Here is a 25,016-nt window from a genome sequence, read left to right on the forward strand (position 1 = left end):
TTGCTATCACAGCATGCAGTACCTAAACATGGCCAGCAGGGCAGCTCCAGTGAGGCTGCGGGTGAACTCCTGTATGTCTGCGTCAGTCAGCCTTTGACACTCGGGGACCAGCGTGATCCAGCTCGGCGCGCCGTGTCGCTCCCGGTGCACGCGGCGCACGACGCTCGCCGGGAGTCGCTGAAGCAGCCTCATCAGTCGAGACTGCAGGCGCACATTCACACAGGGTGGCGTGAACGGGCCTGTGCTATTGTTCATTTCTGCTGCACTTATTGCTTTGCTGTTGCTGCAAATAGAGGCAGCCAACTCCAGAATGACAGGCCATAAATCAAAGTGGTACGACAGCAAGCGGCTGAAGATTTAGTCACAACTTATTCTCAGCATGTGCGAAGGAGAAGAAGAGACTTACCTGCCAGCGGCCATGATTGGAGGGGTGGTAAAAGGAGGCGATGCTGTTGAAGAGGCAGGTCAGCTCTTTTTGCCCCGGGTTTCCTGGTCCACCCTACAGAAATACAAATCATCGAGGTAATTGAGTAGCTACAATGGAATATAAATATTTTGCATGCCACGGCAATGTGACAGCCATTGTGAGGCGGTTTTCCATTTTCATTTCATCTGTTTCATTGTTAATGCTGCAAAACCTTCAGGATAACTCCAATAACTTTAATGAAATTCTGAAAAAAAAAAAATTTTTAATTGGTTGACCAAAGATCAAGAATCAAAGTCAGTGTGACCTCATGTATATTTTCATTGCAAATCTTGCAAAACTCAGAAAGAACGCCTCCATATCAACAAGTATTCACAAGTCTGTTTTTGTCATAGTTACTGTGGAAAATCCTTTTTATTTTACACACGTTTCCAATGCTTCAACTTTAGCTATTTTATAAAAAATTTTCATAGGTCAGTGACACAATGACCTCAAAATACTTTGTCAGATTTTTCAACGGTCATGTTCAGAATAAACAATAATCTCAGTAGAAGTAGATTAAAACTATGAGAAGGAACCAATTATATTACATTTTCTGGCTTCTTTCTATATATGTTGGAGTGGAAAAGAATATTGATTTGTGTGTACCAGAAGTGCAGTAATCCACAGCACCAAGTGTCCGATGTCATAGGAGTTGGTAAGATACCGTGGTGACACCATCTGACTGACCCCAACTGGAAGGTTCAGACTTCGCAGGATCTTGGTGAAGATCTACACACAGACGCACACAAAACAGAGTATTTCCTTGTTACTTTACACACTCTGGCAGTGCCCAGTAAAATACCTTAACAGATGTATTTGTATGTCCGCATGATGCAGGAAATGACTCACTGTGGGAATATAAGGGGTCCAGTCCACGTAGCCGATGTTATCGTTGGCAAGGCGAGCAAACAGGTTCACTAGGTACTGCGAGACACGATAGAGCAAACAATCGCTGTGAATACAAAGAGCTTCCCCTGCAGTGAAGTTTGTCAGACCAGGAATTAAATATAGTCACTCATAATAACAGCAAAAAAAGATGAAGTGTGCACAGCCAGCTTGCTGTGGGCCAGACGTCTGGTTGAAAAAGGTTGTATGAATGGAAAATCTTATCGGCGTGCCGTGTGGAAACCGAAAATCCTCACTGCTGTGAGGGCGGGCTATAAAGTGTGTCATGTGAAATGATCCATTTTCAGAAAAAGATCAAAATTTAATTTCTGATCAAAACCAATGGGCCTAAAACATTGAGCTGAAACGCTGTGAGTGTTTATGTGTGTCTCACCCCTTCCCAACTTGGCTGATTTTGCACTGACATCCAAAGACTCATTAATTCCTCAAACCACAACCTGAAATCAGAGGAAAAAAAAGAAAAAAGAAAAAAGAAAAACGGCCATTACATTCACTTGTATAGATGCGCACACACATACACCTGATGCTCCCCTCATCTATCTCCGATACTCCAAAATATGAACTCTCTACTTTCCCTGTATTTTGTGGAAAGAACTGAACAAAACTGAAATGGAAAAATAGAGCATTAAAGGTGATTTATTGTGGAAACTGTGCAAAAAGTGCTTATGAATCCAAAAATAAATCCAGACAAATAGCTTGCAAGGGAGTGAATATGCTAAAGAATGCACTGAAAGCTGCAAAGAGCCTCAGTTGCTGGAAGGCAACCATAAAAACTACAGAGACAGAGGAGCAAATATATCTGAAGATCGCAACACATTAGCAATACAAAGGGAGGGGAAGCCTGGCTGCTGATGTAAAAGCAAAATTTGCTGAAGGTCACAGGTACAGAGGTGCAAATGCATGAGAAGCCATCAAATGTGTTTCAGGGACTTCAGAGGCTCTTTGTTTTGAATGAACTTTACAGGATACAACTGAATCACTTCATACAAATATCAGGATTTCCTAACAGGTTAAAAAGTAGACTTCACAACACTGCCACATATCTTATCTACTGTATTTCTGCTGGCAGACCCCAGTGCTTTTGGTAAACTTTCTAAACCTTTGTTGCAAGCTCTGGCTCTGACAAACTACACTTGGCGCCCTCCATTATTTCTAAACACAGCCATTCAAGTTGGCCCACTTACCGAAAGCTCTGGCCGTGTTCCTCTGGGGGCATGATGGTGGGCAGAAACAGCTCCATATTGCTGATGGCCTTTTGCATGGCCACGTCAAAAACACACAAGAGGGGGCGCCACTCAGCTAGCATCTCTTTGGTGGTAGATGCCGGGAAATACCTGAGAAACAACCCACGTGCATGCGCACAGAGCACAGATAGACATGAACACAAACAGATGCAGACAAGCGAAGACAGCTGAAGACACAAATACACACGCTGATCTCTGGTACACAGCTCAACTCAAGATCAAAGCAACACATTATCTGCTACAGAAATGACATGATCACAGAGGATGAGACTTACAGTCTGCAGCTTTTGATCAAAGCCTTCAGAATATGGTCCACGGCGCTGCAAACGAGCAAGGAAAGGAGAGGAGGTGCATGAGAGCGTGAGTTGGCATCTCCTATTCTGGGAGGTCCATGGATGGATGGATGGATGGATGGATGGATGGATGGATGGATGGATGGATGGATGGATGGATGGATGAATGGGACTTTTAGGTCTATTTGGTGCATCATCACCTCAATGCAAGACACCAACGACAGCCAATGGAGAGATGCATCTGAATATTGCTTTCTCTCATGACAGGTAAGACAGAATCACCCTGCTGGCGGTAGTTATGGGAGCTGAGAGGTCAATCTGAGTTTTCCTGCCCTGAACGCTGCAGTATCAGGACACTGGACGTCGTCAGCAATCCCTCACACCCTCTCCAGAAGCTCTTTGAAGACCGTTCCGAAGTATTAAAGGACCGCTGAATAACTGTTGACCTATCCTCACCTGTTACTTATCTTATTTATTATGTATCATGTTACAGTCAGTGCCAAGTATCTCTTCTGTACATCTTCTTAACTATCATTTTTATAGGAACCCAGGGAGAAACACGGCCTCATTCTGCCCGCACTGCAGTTGTAAGCGCAGCTTAATGACAATAAAGCTTGATTTAATTTCAATTTGATTTGATAAAGTGAATGCAGCAGTTGGACAAGTAGCCAACTGGAAAACAAGCTTGCCTGGCTTAACTCAAAGTAACAAACCTGCCAAACCCTTGAAAGCTGATATAATATCCTGTTTGTTCCAGATAATCATGTCAGAAACAGTTGCCTGGATAGTTCCTGATCCTTGCCAAGACGTGGTCCAGTGCAAGGCCTGTAAAGGATCTGCCGAGAGCCCTGCAGGTACTGATAGGTGAATCCCAGAACTTGGATAAGAGTTTCCTGTCATTGATGGTTTTATTGCTCGTCATAAGGGACAGGTATCAAGCTAATGTTTAATATTAAAGAAGGTTGAAAACTTTGGGGGGGGGGGGGGGGGGCTGATGATATGTTAGAAATGTTTTGAGAAAAACTATCATAATAAAAAAATTGATATGTAGAGGTGGATTTATTATTATATTTATTCAAACACACATTTTAGAAAATACTGAATATAAAAAAACAAATTAGAATGACAACATAGAAAACACAATTTGAACAATAAATTGCTATTTGGCATTGGACTGCATAAGTTGTGAAATATTTGAGTTTCACCCTCACCCAGTAATAAACCTTTAAAATACACATATTTTGTGTTTTTTGTCTTGTGTGTTGTTGAAATAGCTGTAAGATACAGATATATTTTATTCCCTTTCAGTGATGCAAAGCATTTTGCCGAGGTAGGATCCAAAAATGAGATTAAGAATCCTTTTTCTTATACAGCCTTTACCGATAAACGACTTATGGGAATGACGTTGTGTTTGGTATAACTAAAGCTGTATGGAAAAGTTAAACCACATACTTGGGGAACCAGATGAGTCCGAGGTGCTCCGTTTTAGAGTAGGTAACTCTCTCATACAAGTCATAGAGCGGTCGCCACGGCAACTGCAGGTCATCCCTCGACAGCAGCTCCTTCTTCCTATAAAAAAAAAAAAAAAAAAAAAAAAAAAAAAGAAAGGTTATCAGCTACATGGCCAGTGTGTAGAGCTTCTGCAGGACTTCAGGCAAGTTCTTAGATGTTCTGCCCTTTGAAGACCCCCTGGTGGTAATAATGTTATACTGAGGTGAGAAACTGCGGGATGTCTGAAAGAGTCTGTAATAGTGGGAAAATGAGTCACTCCCTCGCAGGCTGCTCTCAACATGACGGCTGCCAACTTACCGACATGTCTGCAAACACAATGCCATAACTCCTCGTATTCAATAAAGCCGAACTGGACTGACAGCTGCAGACATTAGTAATTTGTAGGTGGTGACTCAGCTGGAGAAACAGATTGTCAATGCAGCCTGCCTATAAGGCATTCCATTGAGAAAAAAGAAAAGAATCAGGTCTCGGATCTAAAACCAGACAAGTTTGGCTTTCTGCAAGCGAAGCACGCCATGACAGTGCCTTTTCCATGATTTGTGGTTCTTCAAATGATGCACTCAACTTTCAGGCTGCACAGTGAAAGGTGTCTCACTGACAAGCACTTCATAAGCTTTAAATGGAGCAGGTTTTATCAAATCCTCCCGAGAACCTTCACAACCCTGCCTTTGTAAAAATCACAAATTTTATGGGATTAAACCTCACAGAGAGGTTCAGCAGCCCTGCACTGGAGAATACAAACAATTTCCACCACCTCAGATTCCTCTCGTCTCCTCCTCTCTCATCCATCTAACAGTTTTGGAACAGAATCTCACTGGGGACGTTTGAAAAATGAAAGAGAGAGGAGACAATTGGGGAAAAGGACGGTGAAATGCAAAGGAAAGAGGAAATCTATGGAGACCCCACGCTTGATGTTGAGTGTTTTCATCAAATCCGTCTCCCCTCTTGGCTGTGCGACTTGGCACAACCCCACGGTTTGCACAGATCTTTCTCCTTACATCTCATGGAAAGCACTCAAGACAAATTACATCCACATTACGATGTGGTTTGGTGAGAGATCCGAAAACTGTGGAAACATCATGGAGACAAATAGGAAGTGATGAATGTGACCATCTTGGAGAACACCCCATTGTTGTTGGAAGAGTGATGGATCTGATCTGAGAGACAAAATGGGTCAAGGCTTAAAGAATGATGAATGTGCTACCGAATCAACATGCTTCACAAGTGTGTGTGTGTGTGTGTGTGTGTGTGTGTGTGTGTGTGTGTGTGTGTGTGTGTGTGTGTGTGTGCGTGTGTGCGTGTGTGCGTGCGTGCGTGCGTGCGTGCGTGCGTGCGTGCGTGCGTGCGTGCGTGCGTGCGTGCGTGTGTGCGTGTGTGTGTGTGTGCGTGTGCGTGTGTGTGTATTTTCTGTGCAATTTGTATTCTTCCAATACATTTCAAATGTGGTAAATGTCAGATAGAAAGATGTTTAGTTTTATTATCAGAATGAAATATCTTTATAGAATTTATTGAAATGCCCATTTGAGACTCAATGAGCTACAATTTTCCAGTGTATTAACCACAAAAAGCAGCAACGCTTGCTCATTAATCGTCTCATGAGCTGTGAGATTTATCCTGTGACTCCCTGCATGAGGGCCGGACCCTGGACCATGACGCGGACCAACCTATCTAATGATGAAATAATAAGCGGCTCCCTGACTGCTACTGCAATAATTCTTACAAGAAAATATACATTTAGATTGTCGTTTGTATATTTAAACACTATCAAGTGAAGCTCCGAGTATTTTACCCACTCCATCGTGCATGAAGAAAAGATATATTAGAGAAATCCAATGGAAAGAGGTGGAATCTTATAAATCCAGAGCTAAACATATTTTAAAATGTCAGACTGATCCTGGTGCATGAGCTCATTGTAGCCTTTAAATAGTAGTTATTGCTATATTTTTTTTTAATGTAAAACTAGTATCAGTATTCTAACAAAATGTGACTCTTTTAACAAAAAGTCTATTTCAATTTCATTTTCTTCTGTCAATTGTTTTATTTCTAACTGTGCTGCTGTTTTGAACTGGTGATCAAAATGCTCTCGTCATGGAGTGATCTTCTTTATGAGCATGACCTCTGTAACTCTAATGTATATCTTGTCTCACTCAATTCTGCACGTTTTATACAAAAGGCTTTATCCAGACAACAGAGGGGAAGTTTAAAAATAACATCCACTTTAACAAGTCATGCGATTTGACATCATTGTGCCACTTGTACCATGCTCAGGTTTACCAAGCAGGCTGATCTCATTATACAGAGCAAAAGGGCAAGAAACACTCATGCTGGGCCGGTCGCTCCTTCTTATTACCCTGTTACTGTGAATCTAAGTCTTTGTGTTGTGTTTCACCAGTGAAACTCGTCCCCAGCCAACTCTTCCAGCTCCTCCTGGGGGATCCTGCGCACTTCCAGATATGTAATCCTTTCAACAATGCTCTGGGTCTGCCCAAGGGTCCACCAGGAGGAACCGTAATAAGACCCCAGCTGTCTTCTCAGATTAATGTGAAGAGTTCTAATTTGCCAAGCGCCATTCCTACGTCGAGCATCATAACCTTGAACAGCTACAGTATATATATTACACCTTGAGCATGTGTGCGTGTTTCTTTTGTGTCACACCCACTTCAGAAGCTGAATGAGGAGTCTGGCATAGCTCTGCATCATGTGCGGCTCCAGGTTTGGCAACGTGACCAACTCATAGAGCAGCTTGATGAAGAGAATGTGGTCTTCTTTGCTGAACCTGCGGCCATAGAGCTTGAGAAACCTGCAGGAGAGAGGTGACAGTCAGTGAGCGTCTTCCTGCGGCTGACCCACATCATTATAAATACACAGCTTGAGTGACCCACTGCCTCAATGGGAAATCTTCACTAATCTTACTGAATCGGAGGTGATGACAAGTTGATTTTAAGTATAACATTAATGTAAGTTAAACGGTGGCACACAGGTGAATAACATTATTTCTGCACTGAACTTCAAACCCCTATTTGTTTGGATGATGATGGAGTTACTGTATATTTTTGATACCGTTTGCTTCAGATTTCACAATGTTAATATGATAGATAATAACTTTATAATACTTTAGAAGCTGTTATTCCCAAATGGATACTGAAAAGATACTAATCTGCTGCAAGGATGCATTTCATGCATCTTATACCTGGATGGCAGGCTTCATTCAACACTTACGAGAAAAGTTTTCTGCACCAGAAAGCGACTCCGGGCCACAGCTCTCGGAGGAGCACAGCTCTGCACAGATTCCCTTTGATTTCCGCCAACAGCTCCGTGGCCTCCTGGTCCAACCGCTCGGAGTAAGGGAGCAGGCCGTTGTATACGATCTCCTTCTGGGGGACAAACGCAGCCATGTCTCCGTCCGCAGGCATACTCCACTGGCACTTTTCTGCTGTGTCCGTGCGTAAAAAGCGCAAGGAAGGCCGTTGCTCTTTGTCCACGACGCGCTGTGCAGTGTGCTGTCGAAGTTAGCGGGCATAATCCTCTGCGTACAGCCGCCGAGCGGAAGGCAGGCGATCATAGGAGGGAAAGTATGTCACGCTAATTGAGCTGAGCAAAGCCCTGCGCGCAGAGGAAGGCCGGTTCCGCTCTGACCTCGCTGCGTCACCTCTCGCAGTTTGCGCCTCGGGCCGACGGAGCGCAGGCTGCGCGCAGGCTGAAGGGGTCTCGAGGTCCGCGCGCCAACCGTGACGCACTCCAGGAATGACAGGTGAAAATGGGCTGCCTGAAGGCTCCTGCAAAATACTGCAATGCCCATAGCACAACTGTTATGTATCAGCATCACTGGCTATAATAACACTGCAGCTTTAATGCTGAAGAAGAAGAAAAAATAATAATAGGGGTGTGAATGGTATGGATAAATATGTCAGTTGTGCGACAAACTCCAGGCGTGAGGGAAACTAATCTGCTGACTATTTGGGATGATCTGATAAATGGATTAATGCTCCTCTCCTGGAGGACTCTGGCTGTGAATCAGCATCTATCTATCTATCTATCTATCTATCTATCTATCTATCTATCTATCTATCTATCTATCTATCTATCTATCTATCTATCTATCTATCTATCTATCTATCTATCTATCTATCTATCTATCTATCTATCTATCTATCTATCTATCTATCTATCTATCTATTAAAATCCTGTCTGCATGTCACATTTACATGTGTGTTTACAGACATGTGCCAATAAATAACTAAAGGGCAGTCCTTAACAACATGTGCTGTCCATGTTTCACCAACTCTTACTTATAACAAGTCTGTCCCCGATCTTTTCCAGTCTCACTTTACTCTCCACCGTCCAATGTAAATCCTTTAACCTTAAGCTCATGTAAGTCTCTCACCACTCCATGCTAAGAGCGGTGTGGCAATTGCAGGACATTGTCTGGTTGTGCTGGCGGTGAAGGCTTAGAATATAATGCAAAAGCTCTTTGAGTTCGCTGGTTACTGAGAAATGGAGCAATTGTTGAACCTCTGTCTGAGCCTTTCTTAAGCTGCCTGACTGCATAAAGTACCCTGTTTCTACCTTGCAACAATCTCCTTAGAGGTCATTTTGTTTCTTTTGTGGTTCCCTGATAGCCCCAGCAACCTTCAATCAGTTTCACCTTTCTGAGACAGTGATGCGAGTGCCCTCTTTAAAACTATTTCCTCTCTATAAACACAGTGAAAGACAGAGTCTCTGGACTTTGAGACAGATCCCAGAACACACTGTGCCTTCTACACAGCATATCAGTCCAATAGTGTCACGCAAGACTTTTCCAAGTATTCTCGCTCAAGTCTTTACCTTTTATTTCACCTCAGATGTCATTACTTTTGGGCTTTTCCTGTGACAACACCTGTTTTCACTGTCTCCACCACTGACCTACTTCCAGGATGGAACATGGTCCCGGTCCCGAATAGTTCTCGCCTGTGATGTTTCTAGGTATTTTGAAATAGTTGGGATTTTGTGTGTTTGTATGGGACCAGGCACTTGTATCTGCATGCATCCATGTCCCCCACACATCTGTGAGATTCATTATTCCACAAGTGAAGTGTACAGATGGAAAATATGATTCAGGGTGATGATGCCTCTTTGACTCAGCAGGGAGAAGACTGAGAAGACCAAATTGAGAGAGGAGGATGGAGAGAAAGAGGGAGAGAGAGAGAGAGAGAGAGAGAGAGAGAGAGAGTGAGAGATGAGGGGGGAATCATAAGAGAAGCTTTAAGTTTCCTCAGTTTGCTCATGCTGAGCCAAAAATCCTCTCCAAACAGCAAGGATGTCAATTGCAGAATTTCGCATATGGCTTTTGGATGAAAATGCAAAAACTCTAATGAAGCATTTTATTTTTGCACAAGTTCAATAGTGATACCAGCTTCTCAAATATTGGAAAACTTAAGCAGCCAATGAGAGTGTGCATTTCTGTCCGTGAGCGCATGTTTGGGCGTGTGTCTCAGTTAGAGAATTAGGAGTCTAAATGATGTGTCTGGGAAACCTGCGATGAGACGTCAACACAAACAGACACAGTTTCTTCCATCCAGCTGGGGTTCTCGCTGGGAGATATGCAGCACAGTTCATCGCCAGACATTTCAGGTAAAATATGGCCCCTGCTCCTCACACACACACACACACACACACACACACACACACACACACACACACACACACACACACACACACACACACACACACACACACACACACACACACACACACACACACACACACACACACACACACACACACACACACACACACAAATACATGGCCACATTGGAGATTCCTGCAGAACTAACAGAATGTTCTTCACTCACATTTTTCTGTAACCCACCTCTTTCCAGGTTTTTTTTTTCCCTCTTTTTTTTTTGAAGTTGCAATGACTAATTACTGAGGAAACGGCGCTAGCAATCTGTGATCGAAATGCCAAGTTGAGAGGAAAATAAGGACACGGAAATACGAGAGACATACATTCTATCACAAGCTCTGTGGAGCTGCAGCAGGGACGATCCTACCAGCCATGGTTTCTAATCGTGGTGAGAGGCAGAGCAGCAAGGATCACATAGGTATGCAAGTTTAATTCCCTCTTTATCTTACTCTTTTTCTTTTATCGCCACAGCAGCAGACCTACTTGTATTCTGAAGTGATGCAGCAGTAAGCTTGCTATATCTCACAGTGACTGCATATGTGATTTATGTGTGAACAGGGATGACTCCTTTGAGAGGTTACCCCTGGCTTTTGACTTTCCTCTATGCAGTAGCTGTACGTGCAGGTATGCCACACATGTGCATTTGCTTATGGGCACATAGCACGCTTGCATTCATAGACATGCTCCACTGCAGCATGTCCACTTCCTTCGTCATCAGCATCATTAATGCAGACTGCAATCTTAATCTTGCATAGACTTACACATACAGGCGCCTCTTCTATAGGTGTGGACGGCACAAAGGTCAACGTGTCGTCACAAACCTGTCGTCATCCATGCGAGGAGCTGGTGGGCTTGCTCACTGAGATTCATGGCTTGCGTATTGTGACCACTAATCTACTTGAAGACCTGGATAAAGTGGTAAGATACACACATATTATCAGATTTGTTGATGCTGCTGCTGTTAATGTGTTTCATAAGAATTTTCAGATTTAACATGAAAGAGAAAATCGCTGCATTTGGTCAGCTTTTAATACCAGTAAACATTTAAAATTAATTCTCACAATTGCTTTTTGATTATAATAATACATGAGACCATTTTTATGCTGTGTTTAACCAAGTTTAAATGAATACAGGGACATTTGTTTGACAAAACCAACACAGATTTTCCAGCACTATTAGCACAAGAGGAAGTTGACACTGACAGGAAGTATTGTGGTTTGTGGCAAATATCTTGGTAATACTGGGGGAAAATAGGCAAAGAATAGCATCATCTGTGTTAACACTCATCACCTCTGAAATGATTTTTCCTGCAGTAGTTCGGTAAGTCTAAGGATTGTAGCTATTGGGCAAATTTTCATTCAACATAACCTTTATAGTAATATTTTGAGAAGTCGCATGTACATTTTTGTGTTTCCAGTCCAAGGAAAATGAGGATATGCGGATATCTTTGGACGAACTAAGTAACAGGAGCAGCAGTAGCGGAGATGGAGGTGGAGGTGGAGTCGGAGGTGGAGGTGGAGGTGGAGGTGGAGGTGGAGGTGGAGGTGGAGTCGGAGGTGGAGGTGGAGGTGGAGATGGAGGTGGTGGCTACGACCTTGACAGAGACAAGGACGGGGAGGAGTGGTGCATGCAGGATGGACGGATATACGAGCAAGGGGAGGATTGGGAGGTTGACAGTTGCACTTCCTGCACTTGCCAGGTCAGTGTTGAACAATCTTTATGTACCTTCAACTCAATACAGTAAATTAGCAATAAGGAGTTTCCCTGGAAAAAAAAAAAAAACTCCCATACAAGTGTTCAAGCAAACGGTGTCATAGATGTTCAGCTGATCTTACCATAGCTTGAGTTTGCTGTGATGTCTTCTGCTCTGTTTATTAGCAATTATTTTTTTCTATATCATTACTGCAAGTGATTGATTTGATAAAGTTTGTGTGTGTGTGTGTGTGTGTGTGTGGGTGGGTGGGTACATGGCTGCTAGAAGGCTAAAGTTATAAAACTTGTGACCCCCTCAATAAAAAATGGATTATCAATGCAGAAAGTAGCTTTTTTTTACTGAAGCTGACACATCCAAGATCTTATTCGCTGAACCTAAAGTAGAGTTGGCGTGTTCAAAGGTTTAAAGTTGAATCACCAGCGTCAAACAAAACAAACGATAGTTGTCATATATAGTCAAGCTTGTCAACCTATTAAATATCATGTAGCAAAATGCTTTTTATTACAAGATATGTTCACATAAATCAGAATTGATGTCAGTTTATGGCTCAGACCTCCAAAGTCGCCATCAATTTGTGTGTGGAGCTTGAAAATCCTGTGCTTATCTAGCTGTCACCGTATGTAGTTTTTTCTGTAATAGACTGATAGGAACGTAGAATTGATATTCTCATCTCACATGAATAAATCAAACACTTATATTTTCTGAAGTGTCAGACTTGCCCTTTTAAATCTGTGCATCTACTTGGAAAAATTCACTTGAGTCTTTTTTTTTTCTTTTTTCAAAGCCTCTAGCTGCATTTCATGCATGTGCCGTCCTTCTCTCAGAGTCTGTTTTTCTTCATAAAATATCATTTTGTCAATGATGGTTTGAGGGAGTAGCCAGACTTATTATGAGTCATAAGAGCATATTGTTCTCATAGAAGAATTGGCAGTTAACAATACATCTGGATCAGATAACATGACATTGTTGCAAAACATGAATCCACTTGTTCTGTCCTGTCCAGGAGGGGAAGGCTGTGTGTCAGCAGGCGTCATGCCCGACTGTATCCTGCATCAATCCATCCTTCATTGATGGAAGTTGTTGTCCCATATGTGTCAGTGAGTTAAATTTTTCTACATTTAAATTTGTGCAAAATGTCTAAAATTTTTTGGACGTGATGATAACCATGCATTTGTGTGTCCGACCAATCAAGGTGATGAGGACGGCTGGTCCCCGTGGTCGGAGTGGACTCACTGTTCAGCCACCTGTGGACGTGGAGGCCAGCAACGAGGTCGATCCTGCGATGGAATCAAGTCACTCTGCGGCGGCCCATCAGTCCAAACCCGCAGCTGCATGTTGCTGAAGTGTGACCGCAAGGGTCAGGCTTCCCTCCTCCCTATATATGATCTGTCACATTTGTTTAATTCAGGATAATTTTTTTTGAATGATAGCAGTTCAAATGAGTGAATTCAATAGTTTCCCAAAAATAGACAAGTAAACAGGATGTGACAAGACAAATACATTTTTGCCATCATAGCTATCGTCCCAGCTGCACAGAAGTGGTTTTCACTCTTGCCTCAAAGCGAGAATGTTGTATGTTCAAGTCCTGGTTGGGCTTGTTGGCCCTTCACTGTTGAGTTTGCATTTTCTCCCAGTGCATGCATGGGGGTTTCCTCCCACTGGCCAAAACTTATGTGCAAGGTTTATTGATTGTTTATTGTGAGTTGGTATGTCTTTCGCCCCGTGATGGATTGGCGGCCGGTCCCCGGTGTACCCTGACTCTACCCATTAGAAGAGATTGGCTCCAGTTCTCCGTGACCCTGACCTGAATGAAGTCTTGTAGAATATGGATTGATGGTTATTCTGAAATTATTGCTGTGAACATGAAAGTGCGTGTTATTTGAACTGTGAAGGACAGACGACCTGTCCAGGGGGTTTCCTGCATTCACCTATACAGTCGACTGGGATCGCCTCCAGCACATCACAACCCTGAGATTATCAATTGGTATAAAAGATTGTTGGATGGTTTATAATTGTACACATACTGTTTTTATTTCTTAAAGTATACACTGGGGTCTGGTCCAGGTTTTCTCAAATGCAACACGAAGCCATAACTGTCAGATGCAATCAAAGACTTTAACAAGCAATAACAGCTCTACCTGGGTGTGTCTCTGTGTAGATATATAAATATGCAATAAATATCACTTTTTTTGTGACACTTTTTGTTTATATAGATTATTATAAATATTCTATTCTATTCTATTCTATTCTATTCTATTCTATTCTATTCTATTCTATTCTTTATTTTTGACATTTTAAAAAATGTTATATGCTTGTCTTATATCCAGTGCGTACTGATGGGAACTGGGGCCTTTGGTCTCCTTGGTCTGCTTGTACAACTACATGTGGAGATGGCAACATGACCAGGGTCCGCCTGTGCAACAATCCTCCACCGCACAAGGGAGGCAGAGAATGCACAGGCATCAGCAGAGACACACAGCCTTGCAACAACACACTTTGCCCAGGTGACTACACAAGCATGCCTGCAAACTCGACCACGGTGCTTCACTGGCCTACAAATAATAAATAATTTGTGGCCGTGTTTAGTTGCTGGAGGCTGGACGGCCTGGAGCGGATGGTCACTGTGCTCGGTGTCATGTGGTGGAGGTCTCGTGACACGCGAGCGAGAGTGTTTGAATCCCGCACCTCAGAACGGTGGGAAACCTTGTGCTGGAGATCCGGTGGACTATGAAGCATGTAACAAACAGCCATGTCCGATAGGTAAAACTTAATGATTCTTCAAAGTATAACAGATACAAGAAGCTGGCTGAGGCTCAGATTATTGTATTGAAGTGTTCCTTCAATACTTTTTGTATAAATCCACACATATAAAAACATGCACCTGTTGTTTAAAAATATGTGTTTTGTACAAAAGGATAATCACCCTAAACACACATTTGTTTGTATTTCAGATAAGTGCTTGCTGTCAAATCCATGTTTTCCTGGAGTAAAATGCACATCCAAAAGGGATGGATCATGGGAGTGTGGACATTGTCCACTGGGATTACAAGGAAATGGCACTCACTGCGAAGATGAGAATGAGGTAAAAAGGAAAGGACTGCATGAAAACAGCTCAGCATGAACATATTGTGGCTTATATGTAGTGTATTTAGTCCTTGAAAATAGCTGAAGGACTATTGTATGTATCCTTTTGTGAAATTCAGCATTTTCCTCCTATTGCAGAACTACGTGATATGTAGTCCACGTGTGGCTCTTTAACTGTCCTTGAACAGGCAGTGGTCCTATGAAATCAATAACCAAATGAAAGTAAATCTGCATAATGCATGCAAGAAAACCGGTTTGCTTTCACATTGAAAGTGGCAGGTTTGCAGCATTATTTTTCAGCCATAATTGTTGGTGCCTTTTACTACGTTGTAATTTTACAATTTGATTAACCATCAGTCAAAACATGCAGAGAAAATACATGAATTTGATTGAAGTAGACATAATAGAGTTCATATTGTTGCCGTTTTCATGATTCCTACCACAAGGAATACATTATATTGTTCAGTTCTACTTCTTTTTGAAATATTTCGGTGAAATATTGAAACACTTGAAACTGAATGTTGGTGCTTAGTCCACGATTCACTATGCTATGATCACTCACATACCGTGTTCGTCTTTTTCTCTCTGCCGTTGAGTGATGATGACACCTTGAATTGGTTGTTGACATTCAGTTTTCCCCTCGACCTGCTGCATTTTATCAAGGCCCGGAGGCTATGGTGGGTCATAGTTCAGTGTCTGGCTTGTAATGGGACTGTAATCAAGTAACCATTTCAGAAGACATAAATGTCCTGCCGAAGTTCATGTACACAACACTTGTAACACCTTTGTACACACAGGCAATACTAATGAAACCTTCTGCCCTGCTCCTCCAGTGTGAAGTGAAGGGTGTGTGTGTTACGGAGTGCATAAACACAGACCCTGGATTCTACTGTCTGCCGTGTCCTACTCGCTATAAAGGCACCCAGCCGTATGGCCTTGGACTGCAGGAAGCCCTGAAAACCAGGCAGGCATGTGTTTTTTTTTTCCGAGTTTCAATAAACATTTTACAGCCTGCTCACTTTGCTTTGAACTACATGACCCACAGAGATTTTGGGGTTTTCAAAGAGCTGCTCTGATTGTAGGTGTGTGAACCGTACAACCCTTGCAAGGACGGCACACACACCTGCCACAAGTATGCTGAATGTGTGTACCTCGGTCTGTCATCTGAGGTCTTGTACAAGTGTGTGTGTGCCGTCGGGTTTGCTGGTGATGGCTTTCTGTGCGCTGAAGACTCCGATCTGGATGGCTGGCCCAACAACAAACTGCCCTGCAAAAGGAACACCACCTATCACTGTCAAAAGGTACAAAAATGCGATTTTCTCGAATATATGGGCCCCGGCGAGATGAGAATATGCTTTGCTGAAGTGAATGTGGGTCTAAATCAATCTGATGCTCTGACAGAAGCTTGAGCTGTGTTCTGGTGGGGTGTGATTCAATTAAAATGCGTTGTGATTGGCTGCAGGATAATTGCCCCATGCTGCCAAACTCTGGGCAGGAAGACTTGGATAAGGACGGGCAAGGAGACGCCTGCGATAGTGATGATGACAACGATGACATCTTTGATGAGAGGGTGAGACTAACTCTGCCATTACCTTATATTCACAGCATTTGTGTGTTTGCATGCACGTGAAGGGTGTTCGCTCTGCACAGGACAACTGCCCGCTGATGTACAACCCTCGGCAGTTTGACTCGGACAGGGACGGGATCGGGGACCGCTGTGACAACTGTCCATTCGAAAGCAACCCGCTGCAGACAGATACTGACGACAACGGCGAAGGAGACGCCTGCAGCATTGACGTGGATGGAGATGGTAGGAGCCGCTCAGTGTAGCAGCCCTGAAAAAAACAACAACAAAGAAACAGCAGATATCCAACAACCTATTAAAACTACATCACAGCTGCATGATGAATAAAACAGATCAAATTTGAAGTGCAATACAACAAAACCTATTAAAATGTTGCTCCTCAGCCATTAATTATGTCCACTACACCAACTCCTGTACTGCTCCCTCTCTTTCCCTTTACTCTTCTCTCATTCTCCCCCACTTTCTCCTTCCTATCCTTCCACTCACCCATTATCCCTTTTTTCAAATATTTTCTTATTCTTCCCCTCCTCTCATCCTACGCTAACCCTAACCCTACCACCCCCCTACTCTCTGCCTAGCCTATCCATTCTCCCATCCTCCTTCTTCCTACTATCTCCCAACCCCCTGCCAGTTCTCCCCATACTTTCCTCCTATTCTCTCTTCCTCTTCTCTTACCTTCCTCCTACTCTTCCCCCACTTTCTCCACAGTCTCTCCCCACCTTGCCCTATTCTTTTCCTTCCCTTTCTCTTCCTCTACTCCACTAGTATCAGTCCAGCATGGAAATTATGCGGGGATGTGCTCGTCTCAGTGTGCCTGCAGTGGTCACAAGATAATCAGACTCTCTCATGTGTTATGGTGGCTTGTGTGGCTGCAGGCTGCATGTTGTTTACCTGTAAAACCTCTGCAAAATGCTTGTGGCAGTGAGATTTCACCTGCTTAATAAACATCTCACTCAGATTTAACATTTCTCACTATTAGTGACATTTGAATCCCCTATTTGTGATGTTTTGCATTTATGTGAAACACAGAGGTTTTTCATTCAAGACACTCAATTTTACCTTCTTGATGAATTCACAAGCTGATAACTATAAGGGCATTTAGAAGAAATACTTTTTTTTTTTAACAGTTTTAATATCCGCTCTGACTAACAGCAACCTTACTCTTGTCAGATGTTTGTTTCCATTTATTATAGAAAACAGTGACTGAAACAGCAACCTGAATGTATCACCAACAAAAAGCTTTGATCAATGTGGAGTGATAATCCTAAGAAAAATGCCCAACTTCCTTGTATTTACTAAGATATTTTGTATATAAGATGTTGTGATTGGCTTTTTCAATCCATAAATAAGTAAAAACATCAGTATAAGAGTTTTGCTTTGAAATTCAATTTAAGTTTCCTGAACATTTGAATTTGTTTGGATTATAATCGTCTTTACGATTAAAACAAATATGCAGACAAAAGAAGGCATGCTGGAACAAGCTGCAGCCATGCACCAAAAATGACTGCCTTTATGTTGACCGACTTGACGTTACTACAAACAGTACAACATTTGTCAAATGATATTTCTTCATGTACAAAATAAATAGCAGTGGTCCTAATGCCGAACCTCAAAGCATACCTTTATAGGCCATCTGGAGATTTGCTGTGAAGCCATCTGCAACAACAGTTTGAACTCTTCCTGAGATATGATGAAATATGGACCATCTGCAAGGAAAAGAAAACAGGGGAAGGCAGCTTAAATGTCATCCAGAACAGCAGTGGCAGGATTTAAATGTATTGGTAAACACTACAAACTGGAATCAGGATCAATAGTGTAATAAACTGCATGCAAATGCGATATGCTAACTAAAAATGTGTCATTCTTGAAATATTGATTAATTTCACTAATGCAGGCAATCTTGATGTATGAACGTTGGAAGCTATGTCACCAGGAAAAAAACAAACACTTTACTCAATCTATCTCTATGTGTATGTGTTTCCATTTACTTTTAGAGGTCCTGAATGAATATGACAATTGTCCTCTTGTCTACAACTCTGACCAGAGAGACACGGACCTCGATGGCGTCGGAGACCAGTGTGACAACTGTCCCTTGCTTCACAACCCACTGCAGGTTCGGCAACGAAATAACACCAAGACTTAAAGGCAATACACTTTAGCCAGTGCTGTATTGCAATAGTATTTTGTATGTGTGTTTTTGGCAGCTGGACTCCGACAATGACCTTGTGGGCGACATGTGCGACGACAACATGGACATCGATGAGGACGGCCACCAAAACTCTCTGGACAACTGTCCTTACATCCCAAATAGCAACCAGGCCGACCATGACGATGATGGCAGAGGAGATGTTTGTGACCATGATGATGACAATGATGGCGTCCCTGACGACCGCGACAACTGCAGACTGGTGCCCAACAGGGACCAGTTGGATTCTGATGGTCAGTGACGTCTTTTCAAGTTTTACTACCACCAGAAATCCATACCTAGTGCTTTTGCACATCTGCGAATAAACTGCAAGGATTTAATGGATTTGCAGTCATCCAGTAAAACGTCATGTTTGCTTTGTAATTATGAGGTTGGACATAAAACAACCAGGTTATTGCTCTCTGAAGAATGATTATTCAAACATAAAAAAAAAAAAAGTTGAATGCGTTTACCATCGTGCTGGACCTTCTTGGTACATTACACTTTATGTCCAGTCTTCTTATGTCCATTTTTGGCAAAAGATGATGCAGAAAAGTGTCGTTACACCTGCTGTTTTTTTCCCTTCTCTCTCAGGTGATGGCAGTGGAGACGCATGCTTTAATGATTTTGACAATGACAGCATTCCAGATGCACTGGATCCCTGTCCACTGAACCAGGATATAGGCTCGACAGATTTCAGGAAGTTTCAGGTTGTTTTGTTGGACCCTAAAGGCACCACACAGTCTGATCCCCTTTGGGTGATCCGGAGCGAAGGTACAGAGCTGCTACAGACTGCAAACTCAGACCCTGGGATCGCTTTAGGTACGGCTTAAACACTAAAAAGGTGTAAAAATGATCACGATGGATCCATAACCCTAACATTCCTCTGTCTGATCAGGCTATGACAGGTTCAGTGCAGTGGACTTCAGTGTGACATTTTATGTAAACACAAACAGAGATGACGACTATGCCGGCATCGTGTTCGCCTACCAGTCCAGTCGACGCTTCTATGTTGTCATGTGGAAACAGGTGAGGCTTTAAAGGTGATATTAAGGCTGATAACCCCCAGCGGTGCAGGATACTCACCTAATTTCCAAGTTTGTCATATATGAAAACAAAGTTGCAGAGCTGCTGTCTCTTAAAGCAAAATAACTCAACAAACAGCACGAACCGTAAAATTATTTACATTAATCTTTTTCAACAGTACTTGTGATGTATTAGCACGAGCATAATAGATGCTGCCATCCACATCTTAGTACTTCTGTTTTGTTGCTGTTTCGTCTTCTAATTATAATTAGTTCAGAAATCCCTTTCTTTCACAAACTGCTTACTTCACGATTGTGGAGCATGTGCTTCTAATGAACTGTCGCCAGCTGGACTTGTGTGAGTGAATCAGTCATTAGACTGAACCCACACCTATAATACAGCTCCTGCATGTACACGCTGATTATTGCAGAAATTACTTTTACTGTGAAATAACCTGAAGTAACCATTATTTCGACTGATTCATTTGAGCTACCTCTTTCTTGTATATGGTGTCCTGTTTGTATGTACATTACTTGATAATCATTTCATATTCAATTTGTTTTACTGCACTTATTCACCTTTTCATGCCCCTACTACAAGATAAAGTATATTTTCGCTTATCTTAAAATACAAATCCATATTGAGGACTTAGCTGTAATTGATTACTGTTTTCTAGTACCTTGCACAACAATGTTTACAGTACTTTGTCAAAGATTACATTACAAAGAAAGTTTGAATATTGATGCTTCTTTTTGTCAGCTGATACTGAAAACATGCACTTGTTTACATACTTCAAGTTAACTCTGTGTTGCCTGTTTCTCCCTCTGTGAGAGCAGGTGTCTCAAGCCTATTGGGAGAAAAGGCCCTTCAAGGCTTATGCCAATGCTGGAGTCTCGATCAAACTGGTCAACTCCACTACAGGACCGGGGGAGTACCTACGCAATGCCCTGTGGCACACCGGGAACAGCAGAAACCAGGCATGATGGACCAACCTTGCATATATCTGCCGATTCTTATTCTATTTACAGGACAAAAATCTGTTGCTTCAAAATATGAAGCTTTTCCAAAATGACCTTTAACAAACCATGATTTATGACAACGGCACTGTAAAGATCAGGTAGCTTTATGGTCTTCTCTGCTTCGTGCCGTGTGTGTGTGTGTGTGTGTGTGTGTGTGTGTGTGTGTGTGTGTGTGTGTGTGTGTGTGTGTGTGTGTGTGTGTGTGTGTGTGTGTGTGTGTGTGTGTGTGTGTGTGTGTGTGTGTGTGTGTGTGTGTGTGTGTGTGTGTGTGTGTGTCTGTTTCAGGTCAGAACATTGTGGCATGACCCCAATAAAATTGGATGGAAGGACTACACAGCTTACCGAATGCACCTTATCCACCGACCCAAGACCGGGTTCATCAGGTACTCGTATAACTTCAAAGCCTCAATAAACTGAGCGGGATGAGCTCATAGTGTTCAGATTTATTATAGGAAATTGATTTTTCAATGAAACCAGTCCAAGAATATCATGCACAAAGAAAAAGAAAATGACTGAAGAACATTTGTTTGTGGTCATTTCTACAGTCAACAATATTACCATCAAATTGGATCTGTAAATGGATACGAACATTGAGTTATGAACAAGCATGGCTAAAATATATCATTAGAAAATCTATAGTGTGTTTAGTAGAATTAAATTTAAATAATTATCCCACTGCAATGAAAATTGTAGAATACTGCTGACCAGTTTTAGTTTCTCTGCACAATGCTGAAATCTTGCAGGGAGTGACTTAAAACTTGCTTTTTTGTGCACTGTGAAGATCTAAAATAAATGTATCTTGAGCAAAATTGATCTCGAAAACAATCTAAAACCTGTGGGCAGGTTCTTCTAAATCAAATGTTTGTGGCTCAGTCAGCACCATCTTAGTTCACATAGCGGAGCAACAATCTGCTGAATAACCTCTTAAGTCTGCAAAAATCACATCCAGTGCCAGGCTCAGATGTTCTTACAGTCGAGGATATCATCAATCTCTACGAGTTATTTTATGATAACAGTGTAATTCACTTTCTTTGATGGACCCAGTTCTCCTTAATCTGACACATGTACTTCCCGTTCTCACTAACAGCTTTAAAAAAACAAACAAAAAAGAAACATTCCCTGCACAAGGATTCTTGCTGTGCTATTTATGTGAGAAATGGAAAGAACAACATGAGAACCACAGAAGGATTTTTCAACATGGGAAAAAGTGAGGACATAGAGCTCGAGCTTCTTTGTGCGAATTCTGTTTGTTCAAGTGCTAAAATCCCCACTGCTTTTTGTACTTTAGGCACTGAATGATTGGAGTGGAGGATGACTGTATGTCTATTAGCTGTGAAGCTGAAAAGATTCTGGGTATCGTGAAGGACAAGCATGCATTTATATTTTTGCTTCATTGTAACTGCGTCAAATATATCTCCATTTGACGTCATGTGCTCTACACAGGAATAAATTGAGAAATATGGAACGAATTGTAAAAAAAAACCTTCAATGAATTATAAAGCCAAATCACAAAGCTGAGCTTGAAGGGCTGTGTGCTATTGTATATTGACTTGAGCATTCAAAGCAACAATAGGTTGTATGTTATTTTACAACTGAAAACAATATAATGACATTTTTTCATCCATGTTTTCTCGAATTTGGTGCCGTGCTGCACTGGAGCCAGTCCTGGCGGACTACGGTTGAAGGGGCAGGGTACATCCTGTACAGTCGCGTCTACATTAACTTTAAAGTCACCAGATACCTTCAGAAACCCAATGGAAACTAAGGGGAAACATGCAAACTCCACACAGAAAGGCCTCCAAGCCCAAATGTTCTCACTACGACATGAGAGTACTAACCACGACACCAACGTCCATTCATTTAAAAGACAATTGTTACAAAATATAGTGGAGCAAAGCTGTACAAAACCTGAGATATCTCGAAGGTGTGCTAATTTACAGCTTTTAAGTCAATGCATTGAGTTCCTTTCTAAAAAATAGATCCTTAAAAGAGTTCCGTGCTATAGTTTCCCTGTCTATAATGGTGCTTTGGCACATTTTCTCTGCAGGGTGGTGGTGTATGAGGGCAGGGAGATATTGTGTGACTCTGGGGCCGTGTATGACCACAACCTGGCTGGAGGCAGACTCGGCCTGTTTGCCTTCTCACAAGAACACGTTCTCTTCTCAGACCTCCGACACGAGTGCAGAGGTAAGAAGCCCTGTCAGGGAAAGTAGGAGTGAACATTTTATTTCCCAAACAAAATGAAGAGAAGGTATCAAAAGTATATCCATCAACCAGAATCTTCAGATTACATAACTGATAAAGTGTCGATTCCCTTTTTTGCTGCCCTGACATGTGAAGTTGGAACTTCATCAGACTCTGAAAGTGTGTTGTGGTATCTGCCACCAACATGTTAGCTTGATCCCTTAAGACTATTTAATCCTGCTAATTGTGAGGTGTGGCCCCAATGGATCAGACTTATCTATCCAGCACACCCTATAGATACTTGATTGGATTGAGAGCTGGAAAATTCAGACCACAAACTCGCCCTTGTGCTCCTTCAGCCCTTCCTGAGTCTTTTTTTTTTTTTTTTTTGGCCTTGCAGAAGGCCGATTTGAGCAGAAAGAGGCCAGTGCCATCAGGGACTCTGTGTCCATTAAAGCAAAAAATTTGATAAGTTTGTTTGAATAGCTGTTTTAATAAACCCTTGTCACCTCCAGGGATACAAGTTTATCTGGAAAGTAACAATAGGCTACATCCTGACTGGTGCTCTATGCTTTTCGTCTGTCTTATGTAGCCTTTAAAACATCAGTTCATCTCTTAAATAAATGTAGCATATAGGAAATTAGCTGTTTAAAGTCAATCAATTTTGTCATTTATCCTCTTCCCTTAGATAACTGAATTGTCTTGCTGGGATATTCCAAAAACCTGCCTCACCTCCATCCAACCATGAGCCCCTCATTCACGTCAGAAAACCTTCATGCGGCTGCGAGAGAGGGTGAAGGGGAAGGTGCACCTGGTCCGACTCTTTATCCAGCCAAGACTATCAATTAGTGACCGTCATCTATCAGCTTTTTATGCAACCGTATTGATTCCAGGCTGCCTCATTCGTTGTATATTACTGCTGTGACAGCCTCTCTAATGACAGTAACTTCTTGTTGCCTTTCATCTGTGCCTTCCTAATGGTTGTAAATAATTATTTATTGCCAGACGCCAGATATGAGCGCGATGGGGGGAGGATGGATTGATGATGGAGATAGGTGAGCAGATGTCTGGTGGTAACTTATCAATAAATGCTTTTTTTTTTTTTTTTAATCAACCGCTTTTGTTTTTTTTACTCCTTTCTGTTTTGATGACGCCTCTGGTTATATTAAGCATGCGCGTGCACGCTCTTTCTGTCTCCCCCTCTCTTTGCACACACACGCACACGCACACACACACACACACACACACACACACACACACACACACACACACACACACACACACACACACACACACACACACACACACACACACACACACACACACACACACACACACACACACACACACTGCTGTGGTCTCTAGCGCCTTCAAGTGGTGAAAAAATATAAACGCCAAAGGGAGAGCATGAGACAAAGTCTGATGGAAGTAATTATTTAGATAGATAGATAGATAGATAAATACTTTAATAATCTCCAAGAGAAATTCACAGTTCCAGCAGCAGCAATATGGAAAGACAGGGGCATGCAGGGTTAAAAAAAAAAAAAAAAAAAAAGCAATAGGTAAGATAGAAGAATATACCTTCAGTATAAACAATAATTATACAATAATCATCAAAGTTTCAGAGAAAATGAGAAAACGTTTTACACACACGCACAGGGCCGCCCCTGGCCAAGTGGGGGCCCTAAGCAGGATTTTATTTTGGGGGCCCCCTTCCAATAACACTATAATAAGAATTATTATTATTATTACTATTATTATTGTATTGACGTTTGGAAGCCATCTCTCTCTCTCTCTACTCTCTACCTGTAAACAACTGCCTGCCGGCCCATCTGACCGCTGATTGGTCAGATGGTGATGCTTCGCGCTTTCGTCTCTTTTTTTTTTCTCTCTCCTGCCTCAGGCTGACTTGGTGGCGGTGCCCTACGCGCCTCTCGGCAAAATGCACGCGCATCGTTTGCGCATTTGCAGATTATGATGATACTTTATTGATCCCGAGGGAAATTCAATTCACTTGCGCAAAATGGGGCCCCCCATGGATCGCGGGGCCCTACGCACAGCGCGTGTTCTGCGTGTAGGGAGGGGCGGGCCTGCACACACACACACACACACACACACACACATGCACACACACAC

At 42.3% G+C, this 25,016-nt stretch overlaps 2 protein-coding genes across 2 annotated transcripts in view; one reads left to right on the forward strand and one right to left on the reverse strand.

The window, feature by feature from the left end:
• psme4b (proteasome activator subunit 4b) overlaps positions 1 to 7,816 on the reverse strand; it is a gene marked incomplete at both ends in the record, with an annotated part of 38,500 nt that extends 30,684 nt beyond the window's left edge. Inside the window, 10 exons of the mRNA XM_080517802.1 lie at positions 23 to 201; positions 407 to 499; positions 1,073 to 1,195; positions 1,316 to 1,390; positions 1,746 to 1,809; positions 2,557 to 2,706; positions 2,892 to 2,936; positions 4,362 to 4,478; positions 7,081 to 7,221; positions 7,641 to 7,816. Of these exons, the coding sequence (XP_080373928.1) occupies positions 23 to 201; positions 407 to 499; positions 1,073 to 1,195; positions 1,316 to 1,390; positions 1,746 to 1,809; positions 2,557 to 2,706; positions 2,892 to 2,936; positions 4,362 to 4,478; positions 7,081 to 7,221; positions 7,641 to 7,816 (1,163 nt within the window). The remainder of the gene's footprint in view (positions 1 to 22; positions 202 to 406; positions 500 to 1,072; positions 1,196 to 1,315; positions 1,391 to 1,745; positions 1,810 to 2,556; positions 2,707 to 2,891; positions 2,937 to 4,361; positions 4,479 to 7,080; positions 7,222 to 7,640) is intronic.
• A 2,148-nt stretch (positions 7,817 to 9,964) lies between these two features.
• Positions 9,965 to 23,835, forward strand: LOC308145331 (thrombospondin-2-like). The gene is made up of 23 exons (XM_080516722.1): positions 9,965 to 10,031; positions 10,280 to 10,501; positions 10,642 to 10,707; positions 10,868 to 11,001; positions 11,501 to 11,558; positions 11,646 to 11,782; positions 12,801 to 12,894; positions 12,990 to 13,154; positions 14,125 to 14,301; positions 14,384 to 14,557; positions 14,749 to 14,879; positions 15,715 to 15,849; positions 15,964 to 16,182; positions 16,344 to 16,451; positions 16,532 to 16,691; positions 18,461 to 18,579; positions 18,671 to 18,905; positions 19,246 to 19,473; positions 19,550 to 19,680; positions 20,514 to 20,654; positions 20,982 to 21,079; positions 22,744 to 22,883; positions 23,569 to 23,835. The coding sequence occupies exons 2-23, from the start codon at positions 10,456 to 10,458 to the stop codon at positions 23,574 to 23,576; spliced, it is 2,904 nt and encodes a 967-aa protein (XP_080372848.1). The 5' UTR covers positions 9,965 to 10,031; positions 10,280 to 10,455; the 3' UTR covers positions 23,577 to 23,835.
• The last annotated feature ends 1,181 nt before the right edge of the window (positions 23,836 to 25,016 follow it).

This window comes from Blennius ocellaris (assembly GCF_963422515.1).
Source record: "Blennius ocellaris genome assembly, chromosome: 21".
Classification (NCBI taxonomy): Eukaryota; Metazoa; Chordata; class Actinopteri; order Blenniiformes; family Blenniidae; genus Blennius; species Blennius ocellaris.

What these genes read in the sequence shown, in the direction of transcription:
- LOC308145331 (XM_080516722.1), top strand. Translation starts at nt 10,456, where the DNA reads ATGGTTTCTAATCGTGGTGAGAGGCAGAGCAGCAAGGATCACATAG. An exon ending in ACTGCGAAGATGAGAATGAG is followed by an intron (nt 14,880 to 15,714) that starts GTAAAAAGGAAA and finishes CTGCTCCTCCAG; the next exon opens with TGTGAAGTGAAGGGTGTGTG. An exon ending in CCACCTATCACTGTCAAAAG is followed by an intron (nt 16,183 to 16,343) that starts GTACAAAAATGC and finishes GATTGGCTGCAG; the next exon opens with GATAATTGCCCCATGCTGCC.